Here is a 21,750-nt window from a genome sequence, read left to right as displayed (position 1 = left end):
AATCTTAATTAAACAGAACTTGCAATAAAGAGCCTAAATATGGCTCTCTTTACAGGAAGTGGTTATGGAAGGCTGTGCAAGTCACATGCAGGGAGGTGTGACTAGGGTTCATAAACAAAGGGATTTAACCCCTTAAGGACACAGCTTCAGAAGCTGGACATACCCTTAAGGACACAAACAATTTTTGCATTTTTTTCTGTTTGTGTTCAACTGCAATTTGCATCTCTCTCATTTATTGTACCAACACATATTATATACCGTTTTTTAGACAACAAAAAGGGCTTTAATTTGATGTGACCTATACATGTATAAATTCTCATTTATTAAAAAAACAAATGCAAAATAATGTGGAAAAAACACGCTTTCCCCCCCACGTTTTGGCAATAATAATGTGTGCATAATATGTACAGCTTATGAAAAGTAATTCAAAATCAATTCATTTATGTGTCTTGATTTACAAAGTACATAATATGTGTAGGATTTCAGTTTATTTTGAAAGTTACAGGTCACAAACCACAAGGTCTAAAATAAAATGTGAACGTGAAACAATTTTAGAAGTTGGTATGTTTGTCTTGGAATTTTAATACCCATTACAGGAAACAAAATTGCCACACAAAAGTATATATTTATATAAAGTAGACATCACAGGCTATTTACTTAAGGTTAGTTTGACACTTTTTGCGTAGCCATTTCACCGCCAATCTCTGCTAAATATTGGAGTAAAATTGTGTTTTTTCTCTATTTTGGCATATTTACATATAACAAGGTTTTTGTATTGTGTATTTCGTAAATCTAGTGTGTGCTATCCCTGTACAGAACCCCATATTGTGTTCAGCTACATCTGCTGAGTACAACGATACCCCCATTGTATACCTTTGCCCCTATTCTGTGAAGCTACAGTGCCATATAGGAGACCATGCTATTTCAGTTTCTATAGTTGGAATTTTCATAGATGGTCATATGTCTGAATTTGTGGCATTATAGCCATTTGACTGTTCAAATAACCCCATAAAAGCCTTCCATTTGAGAAAGCAGACACTCCAGGGTATGTTATTAGGCATATATTATACCTTAACTTGCCACCATGTTTTCACCAATTTATTTCAAATTTTGTGGTGAGAAAAAAAAAATATTTTTTTTTACATACATGTTGCATTCTCGCTGGGTATTTCTTACATTTGATAAGTGCCACTGTCATAAATTCCCCCTAAGTATGCTCAGTTACCTCTTCTGAGTAAAACAATATGCCCAATGTATGACCCAGACACTAATTTGTGAAGTTACAGTGCTGTGAAAGAGATGTGATAAGTTCAGGTTTTTAAGTGTGAATTTACATGGAGAGTTTTAATGGGTCCGTATTCTATTTTAACCCCTTAAGGACCAAACTTCTGAAATAAAAGGGAATAATGACATGTCACACATGTCATGTGTCCTTAAGGGGTTAAATATGTTAGCAGGCTGCTTTTTCCAATTACCCCAAAAAGGCATACTATTTCTTAAAGAAGACGCCCAAGGGTATTTCAAATGGCAAGTTTTGAACCTTAGCGTGGGATAATTTTTCCGTTAGCTTGTATCAAGTGCAGTGGTAAAAAGCATTTTTTTCTGCCTTTTTGACACACAGTGAGTTTGTACTGTATATTTTGAAAACCTTATGTGTGCTACGGCTTTATAATACTTTATATGTTGCTCAGCTATGTTGTCTGAGTACAGCAATACCCCCGTATGTACCTTTGCCAGTTATATGGGGACGTTGAAGGGGCACATTTCAGACACAGCCTTTGCAGGTTTTGTCAAACTTTGAATTTTTACGCTATGTTGTTACCCCACTTTGAAGTTTTTTAGCAGGCAATATATTCCAACTATCCCATAAAAGCATACTATTTCTTAAAGAAGACATCCCAGGGTATTTCAAAAGGCATACCGTATATACTCGAGTATAAGCCGACCCGAATATAAGCCGAGGCCCCTAATTTTACCCCCAAAAAACTGGGAAAACGTATTGACTCGAGTATAAGACTAGGGTGGGAAATGCAGCAGCTGCTGGTAAATTTCTAAATAAAATTAGATCCTTAAAAAATTATATTAATTGAATATTTATTTACAGTGTGTGTGTATGAGAATGCAGTGTGTGTGTGTGTATGAGAATGCAGTGTGTGTGTGTGTATGAGAATGCAGAGTGTGTGTGTATGAGAATGCAGAGTGTGTGTGTATGAGAATGCAGAGTGTGTGTGTATGAGAATGCAGTGTGTGTGTGTATGAGAATGCAGTGTGTGTGTGTGTATGAGAATGCAGTGTGTGTGTGTGTATGAGAATGCAGTGTGTGTGTGTGTATGAGAATGCAGTGTGTGTGTGTGTATGAGAATGCAGTGTGTGTGTGTGTATGAGAATGCAGTGTGTGTGTGTGTATGAGAATGCAGTGTGTGTGTGTATGAGAATGCAGTGTGTGTGTGTATGAGAATGCAGTGTGTGTGTGTATGAGAATGCAGTGTGTGTGTGTATGAGAATGCAGTGTGTGTGTGTGTATGAGAATGCAGTGTGTGTGTGTATGAGAATGCAGTGTGTGTGTGTATGAGAATGCAGTGTGTGTGTGTATGAGAATGCAGTGTGTGTGTGTGTATGAGAATGCAGTGTGTGTGTGTGTATGAGAATGCAGTGTGTGTGTGTGTATGAGAATGCAGTGTGTGTGTGTGTATGAGAATGCAGTGTGTGTGTGTGTATGAGAATGCAGTGTGTGTGTGTGTATGAGAATGCAGTGTGTGTGTGTGTATGAGAATGCAGTGTGTGTGTGTGTATGAGAATGCAGTGTGTGTGTGTGTGTATGAGAATGCAGTGTGTGTGTGTGTATGAGAATGCAGTGTGTGTGTGTGTGTGTATGAGAATGCAGTGTGTGTGTGTGTGTATGAGAATGCAGTGTGTGTGTGTGTGTATGAGAATGCAGTGTGTGTGTGTGTATGAGAATGCAGTGTGTGTGTGTGTGTATGAGAATGCAGTGTGTGTGTGTGTGTATGAGAATGCAGTGTGTGTGTGTGTGTATGAGAATGCAGTGTGTGTGTGTGTATGAGAATGCAGTGTGTGTGTGTGTGTATGAGAATGCAGTGTGTGTGTGTGTGTATGAGAATGCAGTGTGTGTGTGTGTATGAGAATGCAGTGCGTGTGTGTGTATGAGAATGCAGTGTGTGTGTATGAGAATGCAGTGTGTGTGTATGAGAATGCAGTGTGTGTGTATGAGAATGCAGTGTGTGTGTGTGTATGAGAATGCAGTGTGTGTGTGTGTATGAGAATGCAGTGTGTGTGTGTGTATGAGAATGCAGTGTGTGTGTGTGTATGAGAATGCAGTGTGTGTGTGTGTATGAGAATGCAGTGTGTGTGTGTGTGTATGAGAATGCAGTGTGTGTGTGTGTATGAGAATGCAGTGTGTGTGTGTGTATGAGAATGCAGTGTGTGTGTGTGTGTGTATGAGAATGCAGTGTGTGTGTGTGTGTGTGTATGAGAATGCAGTGTGTGTGTGTGTGTGTGTATGAGAATGCAGTGTGTGTGTGTGTGTGTGTATGAGAATGCAGTGTGTGTGTGTGTGTGTGTATGAGAATGCAGTGTGTGTGTGTGTGTGTGAGAATGCAGTGTGTGTGTGTGTGTGAGAATGCAGTGTGTGTGTGTGTGTGTGAGAATGCAGTGTGTGTGTGTGTGTGAGAATGCAGTGTGTGTGTGTGTATGAGAATGCAGTGTGTGTGTGTGTATGAGAATGCAGTGTGTGTGTGTGTATGAGAATGCAGTGTGTGTGTGTGTATGAGAATGCAGTGTGTGTGTGTGTATGAGAATGCAGTGTGTGTGTGTGTGTATGAGAATGCAGTGTGTGTGTGTGTGTGTATGAGAATGCAGTGTGTGTGTGTGTGTATGAGAATGCAGTGTGTGTGTGTGTGTGTATGAGAATGCAGTGTGTGTGTGTGTGTATGAGAATGCAGTGTGTGTGTGTGTGTGTATGAGAATGCAGTGTGTGTGTGTGTGTGTATGAGAATGCAGTGTGTGTATGAGAATGCAGTGTGTGTGTGTGTGTATGAGAATGCAGTGTGTGTGTGTGTGTGTGTGTGTATGAGAATGCAGTGTGTGTGTGTGTGTGTGTGTGTATGAGAATGCAGTGTGTGTGTGTGTGTGTGTGTGTATGAGAATGCAGTGTGTGTGTGTGTGTGTGTGTGTGTATGAGAATGCAGTGTGTGTGTGTGTGTGTGTGTATGAGAATGCAGTGTGTGTGTGTGTGTGTATGAGAATGCAGTGTGTGTGTGTGTATGAGAATGCAGTGTGTGTGTGTGTGTGTATGAGAATGCAGTGTGTGTGTGTGTGTGTATGAGAATGCAGTGTGTGTATGAGAATGCAGTGTGTGTATGAGAATGCAGTGTGTGTGTGTGTGTGTATGAGAATGCAGTGTGTGTGTGTGTGTGTGTGTATGAGAATGCAGTGTGTGTGTGTGTGTGTGTGTATGAGAATGCAGTGTGTGTGTGTGTGTGTGTATGAGAATGCAGTGTGTGTGTGTATGAGAATGCAGTGTGTGTGTGTGTGTGTATGAGAATGCAGTGTGTGTGTGTGTGTGTATGAGAATGCAGTGTGTGTGTGTGTGTATGAGAATGCAGTGTGTGTGTGTGTGTATGAGAATGCAGTGTGTGTGTGTGTGTATGAGAATGCAGTGTGTGTGTGTGTGTGTGTATGAGAATGCAGTGTGTGTGTGTGTGTATGAGAATGCAGTGTGTGTGTGTGTGTGTGTATGAGAATGCAGTGTGTGTGTGTGTGTGTGTGAGAATGCAGTGTGTGTGTGTGTGTGTGTGTGTGTGAGAATGCAGTGTGTGTGTGTGTGTGTGTATGAGAATGCAGTGTGTGTGTGTGTGTGTGTGTGTATGAGAATGCAGTGTGTGTGTGTGTGTGTGTGTGTATGAGAATGCAGTGTGTGTGTGTGTGTGTGTGTGTATGAGAATGCAGTGTGTGTGTGTGTGTGTGTGTATGAGAATGCAGTGTGTGTGTGTGTGTGTGTGTGTATGAGAATGCAGTGTGTGTGTGTGTGTGTGTGTATGAGAATGCAGTGTGTGTGTGTGTGTGTGTATGAGAATGCAGTGTGTGTGTGTGTGTGTGTGTATGAGAATGCAGTGTGTGTGTGTGTGTGTGTGTATGAGAATGCAGTGTGTGTGTGTGTGTGTGTGTATGAGAATGCAGTGTGTGTGTGTGTGTGTGTGTGTGTATGAGAATGCAGTGTGTGTGTGTGTGTGTGTGTGTGTGTGTATGAGAATGCAGTGTGTGTGTGTGTGTGTGTATGAGTGTGTGTATGAGAATGCAGTGTGTGTGTGTGTGTGTATGAGAATGCAGTGTGTGTGTGTGTGTGTGTGTGTGTATGAGAATGCAGTGTGTGTGTGTGTGTGTATGAGAATGCTGTGTGTGTGTGTGTGTGTGTATGAGAATGCAGTGTGTGTGTGTGTGTATGAGAATGCAGTGTGTGTGTGTGTGTGTGTGTGTATGAGAATGCAGTGTGTGTGTGTGTGTGTATGAGAATGCAGTGTGTGTGTGTGTGTGTGTGTGTATGAGAATGCAGTGTGTGTGTGTGTGTGTGTGTATGAGAATGCAGTGTGTGTGTGTGTGTGTGTATGAGAATGCAGTGTGTGTGTGTGTGTGTGTATGAGAATGCAGTGTGTGTGTGTGTGTGTGTATGAGAATGCAGTGTGTGTGTGTGTGTGTGTATGAGAATGCAGTGTGTGTGTGTGTATGAGAATGCAGTGTGTGTGTGTGTATGAGAATGCAGTGTGTGTGTGTATGAGAATGCAGTGTGTGTGTGTGTGTATGAGAATGCAGTGTGTGTGTGTGTGTGTGTATGAGAATGCAGTGTGTGTGTGTGTGTGTATGAGAATGCAGTGTGTGTGTGTGTGTGTGTGTGTATGAGAATGCAGTGTGTGTGTGTGTGTGTATGAGAATGCAGTGTGTGTGTGTGTGTGTATGAGAATGCAGTGTGTGTGTGTGTGTATGAGAATGCAGTGTGTGTGTGTGTGTATGAGAATGCAGTGTGTGTGTGTGTGTGTGTGTGTATGAGAATGCAGTGTGTGTGTGTGTGTGTGTGTGTATGAGAATGCAGTGTGTGTGTGTGTGTGTGTATGAGAATGCAGTGTGTGTGTGTGTGTGTGTATGAGAATGCAGTGTGTGTGTGTGTGTGTATGAGAATGCAGTGTGTGTGTGTGTGTGTATGAGAATGCAGTGTGTGTGTGTGTGTGTATGAGAATGCAGTGTGTGTGTGTGTGTGTATGAGAATGCAGTGTGTGTGTGTGTGTGTGTGTGTGTGTGTGTATGAGAATGCAGTGTGTGTGTGTGTGTGTATGAGAATGCAGTGTGTGTGTGTGTGTGTATGAGAATGCAGTGTGTGTGTGTGTGTGTATGAGAATGCAGTGTGTGTGTGTGTGTATGAGAATGCAGTGTGTGTGTGTGTGTATGAGAATGCAGTGTGTGTGTGTGTGTGTGTATGAGAATGCAGTGTGTGTGTGTGTGTGTATGAGAATGCAGTGTGTGTGTGTGTGTGTGTGTATGAGAATGCAGTGTGTGTGTGTGTGTGTGTGTATGAGAATGCAGTGTGTGTGTGTGTGTGTGTATGAGAATGCAGTGTGTGTGTGTGTGTGTGTGTATGAGAATGCAGTGTGTGTGTGTGTGTGTGTGTATGAGAATGCAGTGTGTGTGTGTGTGTGTGTGTGTATGAGAATGCAGTGTGTGTGTGTGTGTGTGTGTATGAGAATGCAGTGTGTGTGTGTGTGTGTGTGTATGAGAATGCAGTGTGTGTGTGTGTGTGTGTGTGTATGAGAATGCAGTGTGTGTGTGTGTGTATGAGAATGCAGTGTGTGTGTGTGTGTGTGTGTATGAGAATGCAGTGTGTGTGTGTGTGTGTGTATGAGAATGCAGTGTGTGTGTGTATGAGAATGCAGTGTGTGTGTGTGTGTGTATGAGAATGCAGTGTGTGTGTGTGTGTGTGTGTGTATGAGAATGCAGTGTGTGTGTGTGTGTGTGTGTGTATGAGAATGCAGTGTGTGTGTGTGTGTGTGTGTGTATGAGAATGCAGTGTGTGTGTGTGTGTATGAGAATGCAGTGTGTGTGTGTGTGTATGAGAATGCAGTGTGTGTGTGTGTGTATGAGAATGCAGTGTGTGTGTGTGTGTGTGTGTGTGTGTGTATGAGAATGCAGTGTGTGTGTGTGTGTGTGTGTGTGTGTATGAGAATGCAGTGTGTGTGTGTGTGTGTGTGTATGAGAATGCAGTGTGTGTGTGTGTGTGTGTGTGTGTGTGTATGAGAATGCAGTGTGTGTGTGTGTGTGTGTGTATGAGAATGCAGTGTGTGTGTGTGTGTATGAGAATGCAGTGTGTGTGTGTGTGTGTGTGTGTGTGTGTGTGTGTATGAGAATGCAGTGTGTGTGTGTGTGTGTGTATGAGAATGCAGTGTGTGTGTGTGTGTGTATGAGAATGCAGTGTGTGTGTGTGTGTGTGTATGAGAATGCAGTGTGTGTGTGTGTGTGTATGAGAATGCAGTGTGTGTGTGTGTGTGTGTGTATGAGAATGCAGTGTGTGTGTGTGTGTGTGTATGAGAATGCAGTGTGTGTGTGTGTGTGTGTGTATGAGAATGCAGTGTGTGTGTGTGTGTGTGTGTGTGTGTATGAGAATGCAGTGTGTGTGTGTGTGTGTGTGTGTATGAGAATGCAGTGTGTGTGTGTGTGTGTGTGTATGAGAATGCAGTGTGTGTGTGTGTGTGTGTATGAGAATGCAGTGTGTGTGTGTGTGTGTGTATGAGAATGCAGTGTGTGTGTGTGTGTGTGTGTGAGAATGCAGTGTGTGTGTGTGTGTGTGTATGAGAATGCAGTGTGTGTGTGTGTGTGTGTGTATGAGAATGCAGTGTGTGTGTGTGTGTGTGTGTGTATGAGAATGCAGTGTGTGTGTGTGTGTGTGTGTATGAGAATGCAGTGTGTGTGTGTGTGTGTGTGTATGAGAATGCAGTGTGTGTGTGTGTGTGTGTGTGTATGAGAATGCAGTGTGTGTGTGTGTGTGTGTGTATGAGAATGCAGTGTGTGTGTGTGTGTATGAGAATGCAGTGTGTGTGTGTGTGTGTGTGTATGAGAATGCAGTGTGTGTGTGTGTGTGTGTGTGTATGAGAATGCAGTGTGTGTGTGTGTGTGTGTGTATGAGAATGCAGTGTGTGTGTGTGTGTGTGTATGAGAATGCAGTGTGTGTGTGTGTGTGTGTGTGTGTGTGTGTGTGTGTGTGTGTGTGTGTGTGTGTGTGTATGAGAATGCAGTGTGTGTGTGTGTGTGTATGTGTGTGTGTGTGTGTGTGTGTGTATGAGAATGCAGTGTGTGTGTGTGTGTGTGTGTGTGTGTATGAGAATGCAGTGTGTGTGTGTGTGTGTGTGTATGAGAATGCAGTGTGTGTGTGTGTGTGTGTGTATGAGAATGCAGTGTGTGTGTGTGTGTGTGTGTGTATGAGAATGCAGTGTGTGTGTGTGTGTGTGTATGAGAATGCAGTGTGTGTGTGTGTGTGTGTATGAGAATGCAGTGTGTGTGTGTGTGTGTGTATGAGAATGCAGTGTGTGTGTGTGTGTGTGTGTGTATGAGAATGCAGTGTGTGTGTGTGTGTGTGTGTGTATGAGAATGCAGTGTGTGTGTGTGTGTGTGTGTGTATGAGAATGCAGTGTGTGTGTGTGTGTGTGTGTGTATGAGAATGCAGTGTGTGTGTGTGTGTGTGTGTGTATGAGAATGCAGTGTGTGTGTGTGTGTGTGTATGAGAATGCAGTGTGTGTGTGTGTGTGTGTATGAGAATGCAGTGTGTGTGTGTGTGTGTGTATGAGAATGCAGTGTGTGTGTGTGTGTGTGTATGAGAATGCAGTGTGTGTGTGTGTGTGTGTGTGTATGAGAATGCAGTGTGTGTGTGTGTGTGTGTGTGTATGAGAATGCAGTGTGTGTGTGTGTGTGTGTGTATGAGAATGCAGTGTGTGTGTGTGTGTGTATGAGAATGCAGTGTGTGTGTGTGTGTGTGTATGAGAATGCAGTGTGTGTGTGTGTGTGTATGAGAATGCAGTGTGTGTGTGTGTGTAATGCAGAGTGTGATGCAGAGCCTTGGTGGGGGGTGGGCATTTTTATTTTTTAATTATTATTTTAATATTTTTTTTGTTTCATTACATTTTTTTATTATTATTATTTTTTTATTTTATTATTTTTATTTTATTATTTTTATTTTTTTTATTATTAATATATATACATTTTTTTCGTCCCCCCTCCCTGCTTGCTAGCTGGCCAGGGAGGGGGGCTCTCCTTCCCTGGTGGTCCAGTAGGAGGGGGCTGTGGGGGCTGCAGAGAGATGTTACTTACCTTTCCTGCAGCTCCTGTCAGCTCTCTCCTCCTCCGCCGGTCCGTTCAGCACCTCGGTCAGCTCCCAGTGTAAATCTCGCGAGAGCCGCGGCTCTCGCGAGATTTACACTGTGAGCTGACAGAAGAGCTGAACGGACCGGCGGAGGAGGAGAAAGCTGACAGGAGCTGCAGGAAAGGTAAGTAACATCTCTCTGCAGCCCCCACAGCCCCTGTCTGTATTATGGCAATGCAAATTGCCATAATACAGACAATTGACTCGAGTATAAGCCGAGTTGGGGTTTTTCAGCACAAAAAATGTGCTGAAAAACTCGGCTTATACTCGAGTATATACGGTATTTTGAACCTTAGTGGGGGGATCATTTTTCCGCTAGCTTGTACCAAGTGTAGTGGTAATAAGCATTTTTTCTGCTTTTTTGACACACACCGTGAGTTTGTACTGTGTATTTTGCAAACCTTATGTGTGCTACAGCTATATAAGACTTTCCTATCTTGCTCAGCTGTGTCATCTGAGCACAGCAATACCCCCATATGTACCTTTGCCAGGTATATGCGGACATTGAAGGGGCACATTTGAGACACAGCCTTTTAAGTTTTTTCAAACTTTACATTTTTACGCTGTGTCCATACCCCACTTTGGAGGTTTGTTTGTAGGTTAATTATTCCAGCTACCCCATAAAGGCATACCATTTCTTAAAGAAGACACCCTAGGGTATTTCAAAAGATGTATTTTGAACCGTAGCGTGAAATAATTTTTCCGCTAGCTTGTACCAAGTGTAGTGGTAATACGCTTTTTATATGCCTTTTTGACATACTCAATGAGTTTGTAAAATATATTTTGCAAACCTTATATGTGTTACAGCAGTATAATACATCATATGTTGCTCCGCTATGTCATCTGAGTACAGCAATACCCCGTATGTACCTTTACCAGGTATATGACAACGTTGAAGGGGCACATTTGAGACACAGCCATTCCAGGTAGAATTTTTACGCTGGGACCATGCCCCACTTTGGAATTTTTTTAATAGGTTGTGTTTTCCATTTACTTCACAAAGGCATACCATTTCCTAAAGAAGACACCCCAGGGTGTTTCAAAAGGCATATTTGAAACCTTACCGTGGTATCACTTTTTCGCTAGCCTGTACCAAGTGTAGCGGTAATACGCATTTCCCCCCTTTTTTAAACATTTTTTTAACTTTTAAAAAGTTTTATTTAGCTTTTAACATCTTATTTTACTATTTTAAAACTTTGTTTAAACTTTTCAAAAGTTTTTTTAACTTTTTTTTTACTTTTAACCCCTAACTAGCCTAACTGTAAAGCCCCAAATTTCCCCACTAACTTCTACCCACTTTAGCTAAATAAATAAATATTTTAAAATATTTAAATGAATTAATTAAATACATTTAACCCCTGAGGATTAAAAAAAATAAAAGGTAACACTCAGGGGTTAAAAGAAAAAAATCAGACCACAGTGAAATACTGTGATCTGTATTTTGATCACTGCAGGCAGAGTGATCAAAGGGCAGGTAAGGGGTTAAATTTTATTTGAAAGAGGTGAGGGGGGGGGGGATTTTGTTACTAATGAGCGATCACATGGGCTGAATCAGTGAAACTGCCCATGATAGTGTGCCTCCGATAGGGAGACACACTACAGGAAGATTAACCCCACGATTGCCACAATTAGGGGTTAATTTTCATTTATGACGGAAATTTTCCGTCATGCGTCCTTAAGGGGTTAACTCCTAAATGGCAGAGGATTGAGCAGTAAGGCTGCAGGGGCATGTTCTATACACCAAAACTGCTTCATTAAGCTAAAGTTGTTCAGGTTACTATAGTGTCCCTTTAATAGTTTTGTGAATTTTACAATATTGTAAGCTTGTTTTGAGCAGGGCCCTCCTCACTTTTTTTCTTGACAAATATCCCTATATAATACAGCTAAAGAAAGAATACATAGATTCTTACTTGAGTGCCCTTTTAAAAACAATAATGGACCAGTGATGGTAATTGTTGCTTGTTCAGTTGACCTTGCTGAAATTGCATTTTTGATTTTCTGTTAAAACATCTGACCATTGTGTTAACTACTGCAAATTACTACAATATTTTTTACATATTCAATCCTACTTTTATCTATAAATGAAGGAAAGTTTTGAATGTGAAAATAGTTTGTTGTGTAACATGGAAATCTCTTAACTGAATAATTGGTTGTATTTTAAGCACCAAATGTGAAGCTATATTTTACACTAATTGGGAAGCAATATCTACTAGAGTAATGCTTTATTGTGCTGCATTTTACATTGGTTCTTAAAAACCCATCTGGTTTTTGTGTTGTAGGAGGCTATTATAGCACATTCTTAAATATGCTCTCTGCATAACTGACATGCCACAATGAGCTTAACTGCTAATTTACAATTGCATCTATAATTTAGCATTTATTAGTTAAGCACTTCATAAACAAATGCTCACTCTTCATGTTATTTTTGACTTTTCCACCATTTCATTACACAGAAATTTAACAAAATTTGTCAGCCATGGTAATCGTCCTTTTTCTCAATTAATGAGATTCTTTTTATTTCTCTAATTTAGCAGTAAGATTGTAAGCGTGTTCAAGCAGGGTCCCCAATAACATTGTTTCCTGTAAGCACTTGGAATAGTTGGTGTGTGTTTTGTTTACGGTTCTACCTACTCATGAATGTTGTAAAGTGCTACGTAATATGTTTGCGCTATATATATTTTTGCATTCATTTTTTTTTTTTTTTTTTACATAAGAATCATATAGCTAAAAACTCTTCCTACTAAAACCAGAGGCACTTCGGATAAAGGAAATAATCCGAATCACAAGTGTTTCTAAGATTAAAGGGGCACTACAGATGGCAAATCTACTTTAGCTTAAGTAGTTTTGGTGCATTGATCATTGCCTGGCAGTTTCACTGCTCAGTGCTCTGCCATTCAGGGGTTAATCACTTTATTTATGTCCATTATTATTATTGCCATTTATATGTCCATGTGGCACTAGGCACACCTCCCCTAGTTTTGACTGAGAGAGCCTGCGTAAAAAAAAAAAGGTTTCAATTTGATATAAACTTGCTTTCGGAAATTTAATCTTACATTAATGTTCTGCAAGGTCTAGCAACCTATTAACCCCTTCAGGACGGAGTCAATAGTGCACGTTCTGATCAAAACAAAACGTAAACAAAAACTGGAATTTGCGCTATGTGTCTGTTCACCCGTAGTTCCCCTCTTTCAAATTATATGCACCCACACTTATTATATATCATTTTGTTCAGGAGAAACAGGGCTTTAATCTATCATTAACTATTCATATATGGAACATCATTTATTATGAATAAAAGTAAAAAAAATGTGAGAAAATAAGATTTTTTTTTAAATTTGCATTTCCGTCTGACATTTCAACTGTGAATGTCATAATACTGTTAGGTTTTACTGCAAAAAAAATGCACATATTTGTAATCAGCGATGTCTCACGAGTACAACAGTACCCCCCATTAACAGGTTTTATGTTGTTTTGGAAAGTTACAGGGTCAAATATAGAACATTACATTTTCAAATTGAAATTTGCCAGATTGGTAATGTTACCTTTGAGACGGTGTGGTAGCCCAGGAATGAGAATTACCCCCATAATGGCATACCATTTGAAAAAGTAGACAAGCCAAGGTATTGAAAGTGGGGTATGTTTAGTCTTTTTTAGTAGCCACTTAGTCACAAACACTGGCCAAAGTTAGCGTTCATATTTGTTTTTGTGTGAAAAAAGCAAAAAACGAATATTTGGCCAGTGTTTGTGACTAAGTGGCTACTAAGAAAGACTGGACATACCCCACTTGCAATACCTCGGGTTGTCTACTTTTGCAAATGGTATGCCATCATGGGGGTAATTCTCATTCCTGGGCTACCATACGCTCTCAAAGGCAACATAACCAATCTGGCAAATTTCAATGTGAAAAAAATGAAATGCAAGCCTTATATGTGACTCTCTAACGTTCCAAAACACCATAAAACCTGTACATGGGGGGTACTGTTATTCTCGGGAGACTTCACTAAACACAAATATTAGTGTTTTAAAACAGTAAAACATATTACAACAATAAAATAGACCATAAAAGTGCAGTTCGCTTGTAAAAAATGCAAAAAACGTCACTTTTACTTAAAATATCATCGTTGTAATACAATTTACCAGTTTGAAACACGAATATTTGAGTTCAGCGAAGTCTCCCGGGTAAAACAGTACCCCCTATGTACAGGTTTTATGGTGTCTTGGAGAGTTACAGGGTCAAATATAGTGCTTGCAAATTAAATTCTCTGCACTTTCTCCCTGTGTTGTCATGCATGTCAATCAAATTTTAATTAATCAAATCACATAATTACGTTAAAAGATTATTTAAATATACATGTAGAATTTTAATATATATGCATTTATAGGTATTTAAATTCTACGTGTATACTGATGTAATCTTTTATGTAATTATATGTATTTATCTATATATATATATATTTGCGGTTATTTGCATTTTATATATAGATAGATATATATAGAATGTCATTCTAAGTGTATTTTGTTACCGATATATATATATTAATAACAAAATACAGTTAGAATGAAATTACATATGCATATATAATTTATATTAAATTTTGTTTCAATATTTTATTTATTTATTTTATTATTTAATTTATTTATTATTTTAATTATACGTATTTATATATAATATATATATGTACATCTATTATATATATAATATATATACATATTACATATATGTAATGTCATTCTAAGTGTATTTTAATATTAATATATATACTTATATTAATATTAAAATACACTTTGTATGACGTTACATATATATAATATGTATATATATTATATATATAATATATATACATATTATATATATATAAAAATGCATTTATTTTATTTTTACACATGGCTAATTATTTTTTTTAATTCTTCCCACCAGCAGGGGGACTGTCTGATATTTCAAACAGTCCCCCTGCTGGCATATCCACAGCCAGCTATAGGGGGCCATGTGATCGCTCTTTGAGAGCGATCACATGGCCCCCGGGGGCCTCATTTGCCGTGGGAGGGCTGCCTGGGCTGTGAGGCAGTCCTCCCGAAGTGGATCGCGGCGGAGGTAAGTATAACTTACCTCCTGGGGCTGCAAGCCGTTACGGCGTGCTATGCCGTCATAACGGCGTTAAAGCCCACTTAACCCGTGACGGCATAGCACGCCGTAACGGCGTTAAGGGGTTAACAGAGCAGGAGATTAGAAATTCTAAACTAAACAGAATTTGGAATACAGTAAGTTTAGACATTAGATCTCTCTGTGCAGGGAGATGTAGCTAGGGCTTTATAAACAAAGTGATTTAGCTCCTGAGAGCAGTGATACTGCAGGGGCATGATCTATACACCAAATCTGGTTCATTAAAGGGATTTTATAATGCCAGGAAAACAAAGTTGATTTGGTGCCCATAGTGTCTCTTTAAATACACTCCTGACAGAATGTCTATTAAAGCGACACAGTCACCATCCTTTTATTTATCTTGTTTCCACATGCTTCTTGTATCTTAAAGGGCCACTCCACACAGTAAAGAACTTCAGCTTGCTTGACGTTCTTTCTGTGTATGGGGTATCTCATCTTAACAGCACTTTGTAAAAGTGCCTTTTTAATGTGAAATCTGAAATTTATAATTAAATTAAGAAACCCCTCCCCGAAAAGCCTGGTAGGTTTTCTTACTGAGCTAATGTTTCTTACTGAGCTAAGTTACAGCCATGCTTTTCTGCATTCTCCCATGTCTCACTGTGAGCATGCCCATCTTTGTGCCCTTGTCCAAAGGGCAACATTTTTTAACTGGCTGCTTCCCCTAGCTCGTGTGTCCTCTCTGACAGTCCTCCTCACTGTGTGTGCCAGTGTGTGTGTGTGTATTTATATGTCAGATACACACACACACAGATACACAGGGAGGGGGGGTTCCACGATGTTGATACATTGTCAAAGGGTTCCACAGGAAAAATTAATTGGGAACCCCTGCTCTATAAGAATCAGTAATGACACACCTTACTTGGGCATGCCTGAGCTTCACTCAGCTCAACACATGCCCACAATGCCTGCCCAAGCCTCCTCAGTGTTCTCAGCATTCAGACACTGGAACTTACACACCACATCTCTCACACAAACATTTCCTCACCTCATTTGATATCACATAGTGTCATATGTTTGTCTTCCTGACCCTATAGTGTTCCTTTAATTAAACCAAATATGTATTCCTGACCCTATAGTGTTAAAACCATCTGCCCCCCCCCGTCCCTAAATATAGTAAAATCTTACTTGTATTAAAGTCTGAAGATGCTGCCTCTGCCCATATTTTTTATTTTTTTTGAATTGCAATACATCTACTTAGGCTTTCCCTAGGTTATTCCATGCTGTCCAATACAGAGTGGGCTTTAATGCCTTTAGGATGGTTACTCACCCTGCAGTTTTGATATGAGCAGGGTTACCAGGAAACCCAGGTATAAATAGACACCTTGGGCTCCCCTATCAGATGGGCCATTTTTAGTGGCCCCAGACAGATTAGCTCTATGCAGTGTTGGAAGTCAGTGCTGCATAGAGCTTTAGAAAGATATTCAGAAAACCATGGCCAGCTGCCCAGTACCGATCACAGTGTGGAAAGGAAGCTCCATTCATAATTTAATGTAATTATGAAAACAGCCTATAGATACTGGTCACAGACCGCTGTGGGGGTATTTTTGTTTTTTTAGATTTTGTTTTAGTCCCCTGTCTAACTCTTGCGGTCTGTGTGCTGCGCGGAGCGTTGCCATGGTAACCCGTGGCAACACTCTGATGGCGCGGGACTCGCGAGAGTTAGGGGAGCTGCTGGTAAGGTAAGTAAGTGTGCTGGGCCCCCCAGTACCCTGATGGTGGCCCTGGTCTGCAATATCGGTATCTTTAATGGCTGATACTGATATTGCTGAAAATGCAGAATATCGGCCAGACAGATAATCGGTCACTTTTCCAATTGTCTGATGTAGCGGAGAGCTGATTTCTCGCAGCTATTCTCCCCTTTAGATCCAAGGAAGGCTCAGGAACAAGTCATTAGTAAATCCACAACAGAGTTTCCAGCAGGTAAAAAGGTACAGCGAAATCCCCACAGCACTCCCAATAACTGGACGACACACAGTTTCAGGAGTAGAACTGACAATCGTTTATTCCAAGGTTTCTTATAAAGCCTGCTCCCATGCAAGGGAGGGAACTACAGTAATTAGGACAGTAACCAATACCATTCTTGTTACCTCCCACACATCTCCTCCCCTCAGAGTGAGTCATAATCCCCTTAAGTTGTACAGTACTTTACCCCAAACTTGGATGTACCCCTAAACCATCACATATCCTTAATATCAGGGTACCGCTAGGTAGCCCTGATCTGGGTGAATATAATATCCAAAATTCACCCAGATCGGACCAGGGGTTCGGTAGTTACAGGCAGGTGAAGTTTGACCGACCGCACACGAGTTGGTATCCGAAAAGGGTTCCATGAGAATGGGCCCTGCGGTCGGTCTCCGTTCGGCAGTTAAAACAGACATTTATAATTGCCATCCACATTTACATTCACCTAGATAGTGATTCCCTCATTCGGTACTTTATTACTACCGAATGGGGATTCGTTATGTTTCTCCGTTCGGCAGTTACGGAGCTCTGGAGGTCTCAGCGGTGTTTGGTTGTTTGAGTGTCCGATTTGAGTTCCAGGCACTCGACGACCAAACACCGCTGGGATTTTCATGCGTAAGATGGCCGCCGCCACGTGTACGCATGCCGAATGGCGGCCACCCAGATACAATGTTAATGAGCCGGTTAACTTGCGGTTGGAAAGAATGTGAACTTTAATAGCTGGCACACTTCTCTCTGGGGTGGTCCCTCCGTTCGGTAGTTTCCATAAGTATATAGTACGGATGGAAACTACCGAATACCATACAATTCACATAATACACAAACGAATAGCAATTTCAACATAGGGAAAACATATACGAACACAGTCACACAGGCATTTTGCAGGACAGGCTCACTGCATTCCGCTACATCTGATTTCTGGAAAACGATACAATCTGTTTCCTTTCCCCTTTTTTTTTTTTTTTTAATCAAATAGATTTTACTACTCTAACTTGGCAATCATTTTCTGATTGCCAGGGATAATTGGGCATTTAGTGTCAAGATTTTAATAGTATGACATATTTTTTATTAGGAAATTAAAACCTCTGCCATTGTTTTTTTGTTTTTACTTGTCAAATAGAACTCAATACATATCTATTAATAAGACACCTTAATTAGAAGCTCTCACTATGAAGTATTGGGCAGCTTGATTATTTAGTTCTTTACTCAATGCAGTGTTCAAATTCGGGTGTAGAGGAGTGGGGAAGGAGCCATGCCATCTGTTTAATCTGTGTTCCTATGTAAATGTGTACTATTAATTTCCTCTACTAGTAACTATGTATTCCTACTTGTGTTTTTTTAATGTGCTTTGAGAAAGAGGCAAAGCATTTCTTCTATATCATTTAACTGAAAGTTTGCAAGCGAAACAGATATTTTAGATTAATGTGTGTGATGCCTTTAATAGGCAGCTCTAAGAGCCATGACTATTTACTCAGTGCACAGCTTTTTGTGCATAGAGTTGTTTGGTCACAGTGAAACTTGTGGCTACAACAATGTAAACATTTCTGCAGCTATAAGACTGCTCCCTAGGTCAGTGATGTTGTAGGAAGAAACCAACCTTCACACCACAGTGTGAAGTGAAGATAAATGTAAAATAGAAAGAGAGAGTCCAAGTCTTCCTGGAATGATCTTCATCTTTATAGTGATATTGCGATCCTCAATCTTCATAGCTGTAGAGCTGGTGTGAGGTTCTTTTACATGTGTGTCCATTTTTTACACCTGGTTCTTTTGTATGTAACACCACACAATACTGCATTATTGGTCCCTCATCATACCTTTCTTCTCTGTTGCATGTGACCATGGAGCATTGCGAGATCACATAAAGATTAAGATCATTCCGGGGAATACTTGTGTACACTCTCTTACTATTTGACATTTATTATTACTTCACACTGTACTGTATGTATATGCTATTATCTTGGACGGAAGTTTTTTTTTTTTTTTGCGTTTTGTTTGTCTTTTATGCGCTATTTGTCTGCACTGTACTGAAAATTATATATAGAAAAAAATAATTAAGAATCGGCGTCACATCACCCACACTTAACACTACTATCAAAAGCTGCCGCCACCACCGTGGCATTTTATAAATGGGCTCCTTTAGTTACCCACCAACATTAGGTTTAAAAAAATTCCACAAAACACAATTTAGCAAAAAATACATTATCAAGATTACTCTGTAATAGGATCTCTTCAGGTTTGTGAATCCAGATACGAGAGCCCAAAGATAGAATTAGATTTTTTAATATCTTAACAGGAAAAAGACCAATAAATGTTGCTCTGTGCCAAACTTGCATGCATCTCTGAGGGAAGTTCAGTGTATCCATGCAGAGGCACTGAATGCCAGTACTGCAGTGCCCCAGGAAGCACATCTAGTAGCCGTCTGATTGGGGTCCACTGGAGGTGTCCCTTGGCTGTAATGTAAACAAGTGTTTTCTACTAAATGCCTGCTGGAACTGACTATAGTCACCAGAACAACTACAGCTTAATGTATAGATGAAACCTTAAGGGACCAGAAAACAGGGAGGACAAAACCCTACCCTATTACCGTCTCTTAGGTAAGGGATGGTCACCTAGACTGGGTAGAAAGGGGGTAACCCTAGGGTAATGAAACAAAACAAAGAAAATAAATCCAAAGGTGGTCTAACTAAGAGACAACCATGAGGACAATTACCCAGTCCAATTCCAATAGTAAATGTTAACAGGAAAGAAAATAATAAATAACTTCATTAAGGTATATAATACAATGTATACATAAATACCAATCTAAATCTAAATAGATAGAGTCAGTTAAGAGGAATAACCCACCATCAAAAATAGAGATAGGTGGCTAAATAGTAGCCTACTGTATGTAATCCTTCTAAAAAAAAAAAAGGAAAAATAATAATGACTCAATGATGCTTGGGCTAAGGGTATAGAAACACTCATATGGGTGGAGAGGCTAGGTGGAGAGTAGTGGGTAATGGAATGTGTGGATCATAATCTCACATTCATATAGCCCCACATATAGTAAACTCCTCCACAAGTAGTCACCCTTAGTGTTCCAACCCTATACTCCTGGGAAACACCTTCAAGGGTGTTCCAATCAAGACTTATCTATAATAGAAAAATACACCAAACTTAAAATAAAATAAAAACTAATGGTAACCAGTCTAAATAGAGAGAGACAGAGAGGAAAGAGGAGAGGCCAGGCACAAAATGGAAGTGGCTAATTAATAGCCTACTAAGAGAGCTACCTTTCTAAAATAGAAAGGAGATTAACTAAATAGTGCTCTGGCTAAGGGTGTACAAGCAATAAGAGAGGAGGGGAGAAATAAAGGAGAGAGTTAAATGCATAAGCATATATAAACGTTTTAGGTAAGGTATCAAAAAACCAACCATATAATATAAACCTCTCCCCCCACTTATAGACTCCCAGCCACCTTTGGATTTATTTTCTTTGTTTTGTTACAGCTTAATGTAGTTGTTCTGGTGAGTATAGTGTCCCTTTGAACAAAACACAGAACCTACACTAGAGTAAATTTTCGCTAAGAATCTTACCGTGGGAGCTCCTAGTTAAATCCGGCCCAGTGTTGATCAGATTAAGTCCAAGAGGAGTTCAGTTTAGTTTTGACTGGCATTCTTTTATTTATCTCAATCTTTCTGTTTCTAACAAAGCCAGGTCCCAATGACCAGTTTATGATTCCTGGTTCATCTAGATTGCTTATGTGCACTCAGGCCGCTGGCCTTAGCGGTGTGAGCGATGAAGATTTTCACACAGGGTGCTTAAAAGCCTAAGGCTGGCCCTTTGTGCACTCAACTTTTGTGACCCAGTGCATTTGATTCTTATCTGTTCAGGCGGCAAAAGCTTTACAGATTTCTGGCTGCAGGCACAGCAGGTGTTCTCTGTGAAGCTGTTAAATCACAGAGCCCCAAACTAACTTATTTCATGCCAGAACAGAAAAAATGCTAAATACAAAAGAGAATTCAAGTTAACCCTGGATGCCAAAAACTGGCATCTCAGGTTAACTGTGACATTGGGTTAAAATCATGTCAAGTATGCGTGACATCTCTTCCCTAAGCCGGGGCAGCACACATCCCTGACCAATGGCCTCCGGAGGATCCTGCATAACACTCACAAGACTGACTGGAACTTTTAGTATACTGATAGTGGCAATGAAATCCTATGAGTGCAACTGCAGTTTGAGCTGCATAATTAATACCATAAACTTGATTTAACAGGCACTTCGATCATGATAACCGCTTCATATAAATTAAGTTATGGTGTCGGGAGGCCCTTAGGCGCTATTACCCCGATGTGAACCTCTAGTGCCGATCCTGGGGTCCCCCAGGCGGCATCCGGCTTCTGATGTTTCAGAAAGCACGGAATGCTGCCATGGAAGGGGCACCACTGATTTGGCTGAGCATGGTCAACTGACACTCTCAGCCAATTAGTGACTCGCTACTTATAAAATGGACTTGAAAAAGGTAAGTTTCTTTCCAAGCCAGTTTTATGCATGGGGGTCAGTTATTGGCTGAGAACATCAGTTCACCCTGAAACTGAGATTCATAAGCTGGATGCCATCTGGGGGGACCTGAGGAGCGCTGTTTGTTATGGTGCGTAAACTGTCCCTTTAAACAGGATCTGCTAGTTGGTTGCTTGTTTGATGTTCAAAGAAAATGGGTGAAAATGCAGAAAGCAGTCTATGAAAGAGTTTCCCTTTACAAGTAACAATGGAAAGATATTATCTGCAAAGTATATTTCTATTCTGCATATTTACATAGCCCCAATGTAAGTTTACTTTTCTAATTGGGCTATTTTTATTTTTATTTTTTTCTAATTTTTAATTCGTTGAATCAGACATTGAATAATGTTTTAATGTTTTGTTGCATTTTTATTTTTATATGCAATTAAAGCTATGTGTTCCCTCTTTTTCAGGGGTCCATTTAGTGTTGTACGAAGATGTATCAATCGGGAGACTGGACAGCAGTTTGCTGTAAAAATTGTCGACGTTGCCAAGTTCACATCAAGTCCAGGTTTAAGTACAGAAGGTAAGCTGCAAAACTATAATTTTTGGGGTTTTGGCTGTCCATTACAATTTAGTAATACAAAGAAAGCTATTTTTTGGGGGCGGGGAGGGGTTGTCCATGGGGTATACGTTACAGCTCTGCATTCAGAAAATGCTAAGTTTTTACA

At 40.2% G+C, this 21,750-nt stretch overlaps 1 protein-coding gene across 9 annotated transcripts in view; it reads left to right on the top strand.

The window, feature by feature from the left end:
* CASK (calcium/calmodulin dependent serine protein kinase) overlaps positions 1-21,750 on the top strand; it is a 303,425-nt gene that overhangs the window by 54,063 nt on the left and 227,612 nt on the right. For all 9 annotated transcript variants that reach the window (XM_063450136.1, XM_063450134.1, XM_063450138.1 and 6 more), the window contains exon 2: positions 21,493-21,605. In XM_063450136.1, coding sequence (XP_063306206.1) covers positions 21,493-21,605 — 113 coding nt within the window. The remainder of the gene's footprint in view (positions 1-21,492; positions 21,606-21,750) is intronic.

The sequence above is a fragment of the Pelobates fuscus genome, chromosome 1, assembly GCF_036172605.1.
Source record: "Pelobates fuscus isolate aPelFus1 chromosome 1, aPelFus1.pri, whole genome shotgun sequence".
Classification (NCBI taxonomy): Eukaryota; Metazoa; Chordata; class Amphibia; order Anura; family Pelobatidae; genus Pelobates; species Pelobates fuscus.
This window is presented reverse-complemented; position numbering and strand designations above follow the sequence as displayed.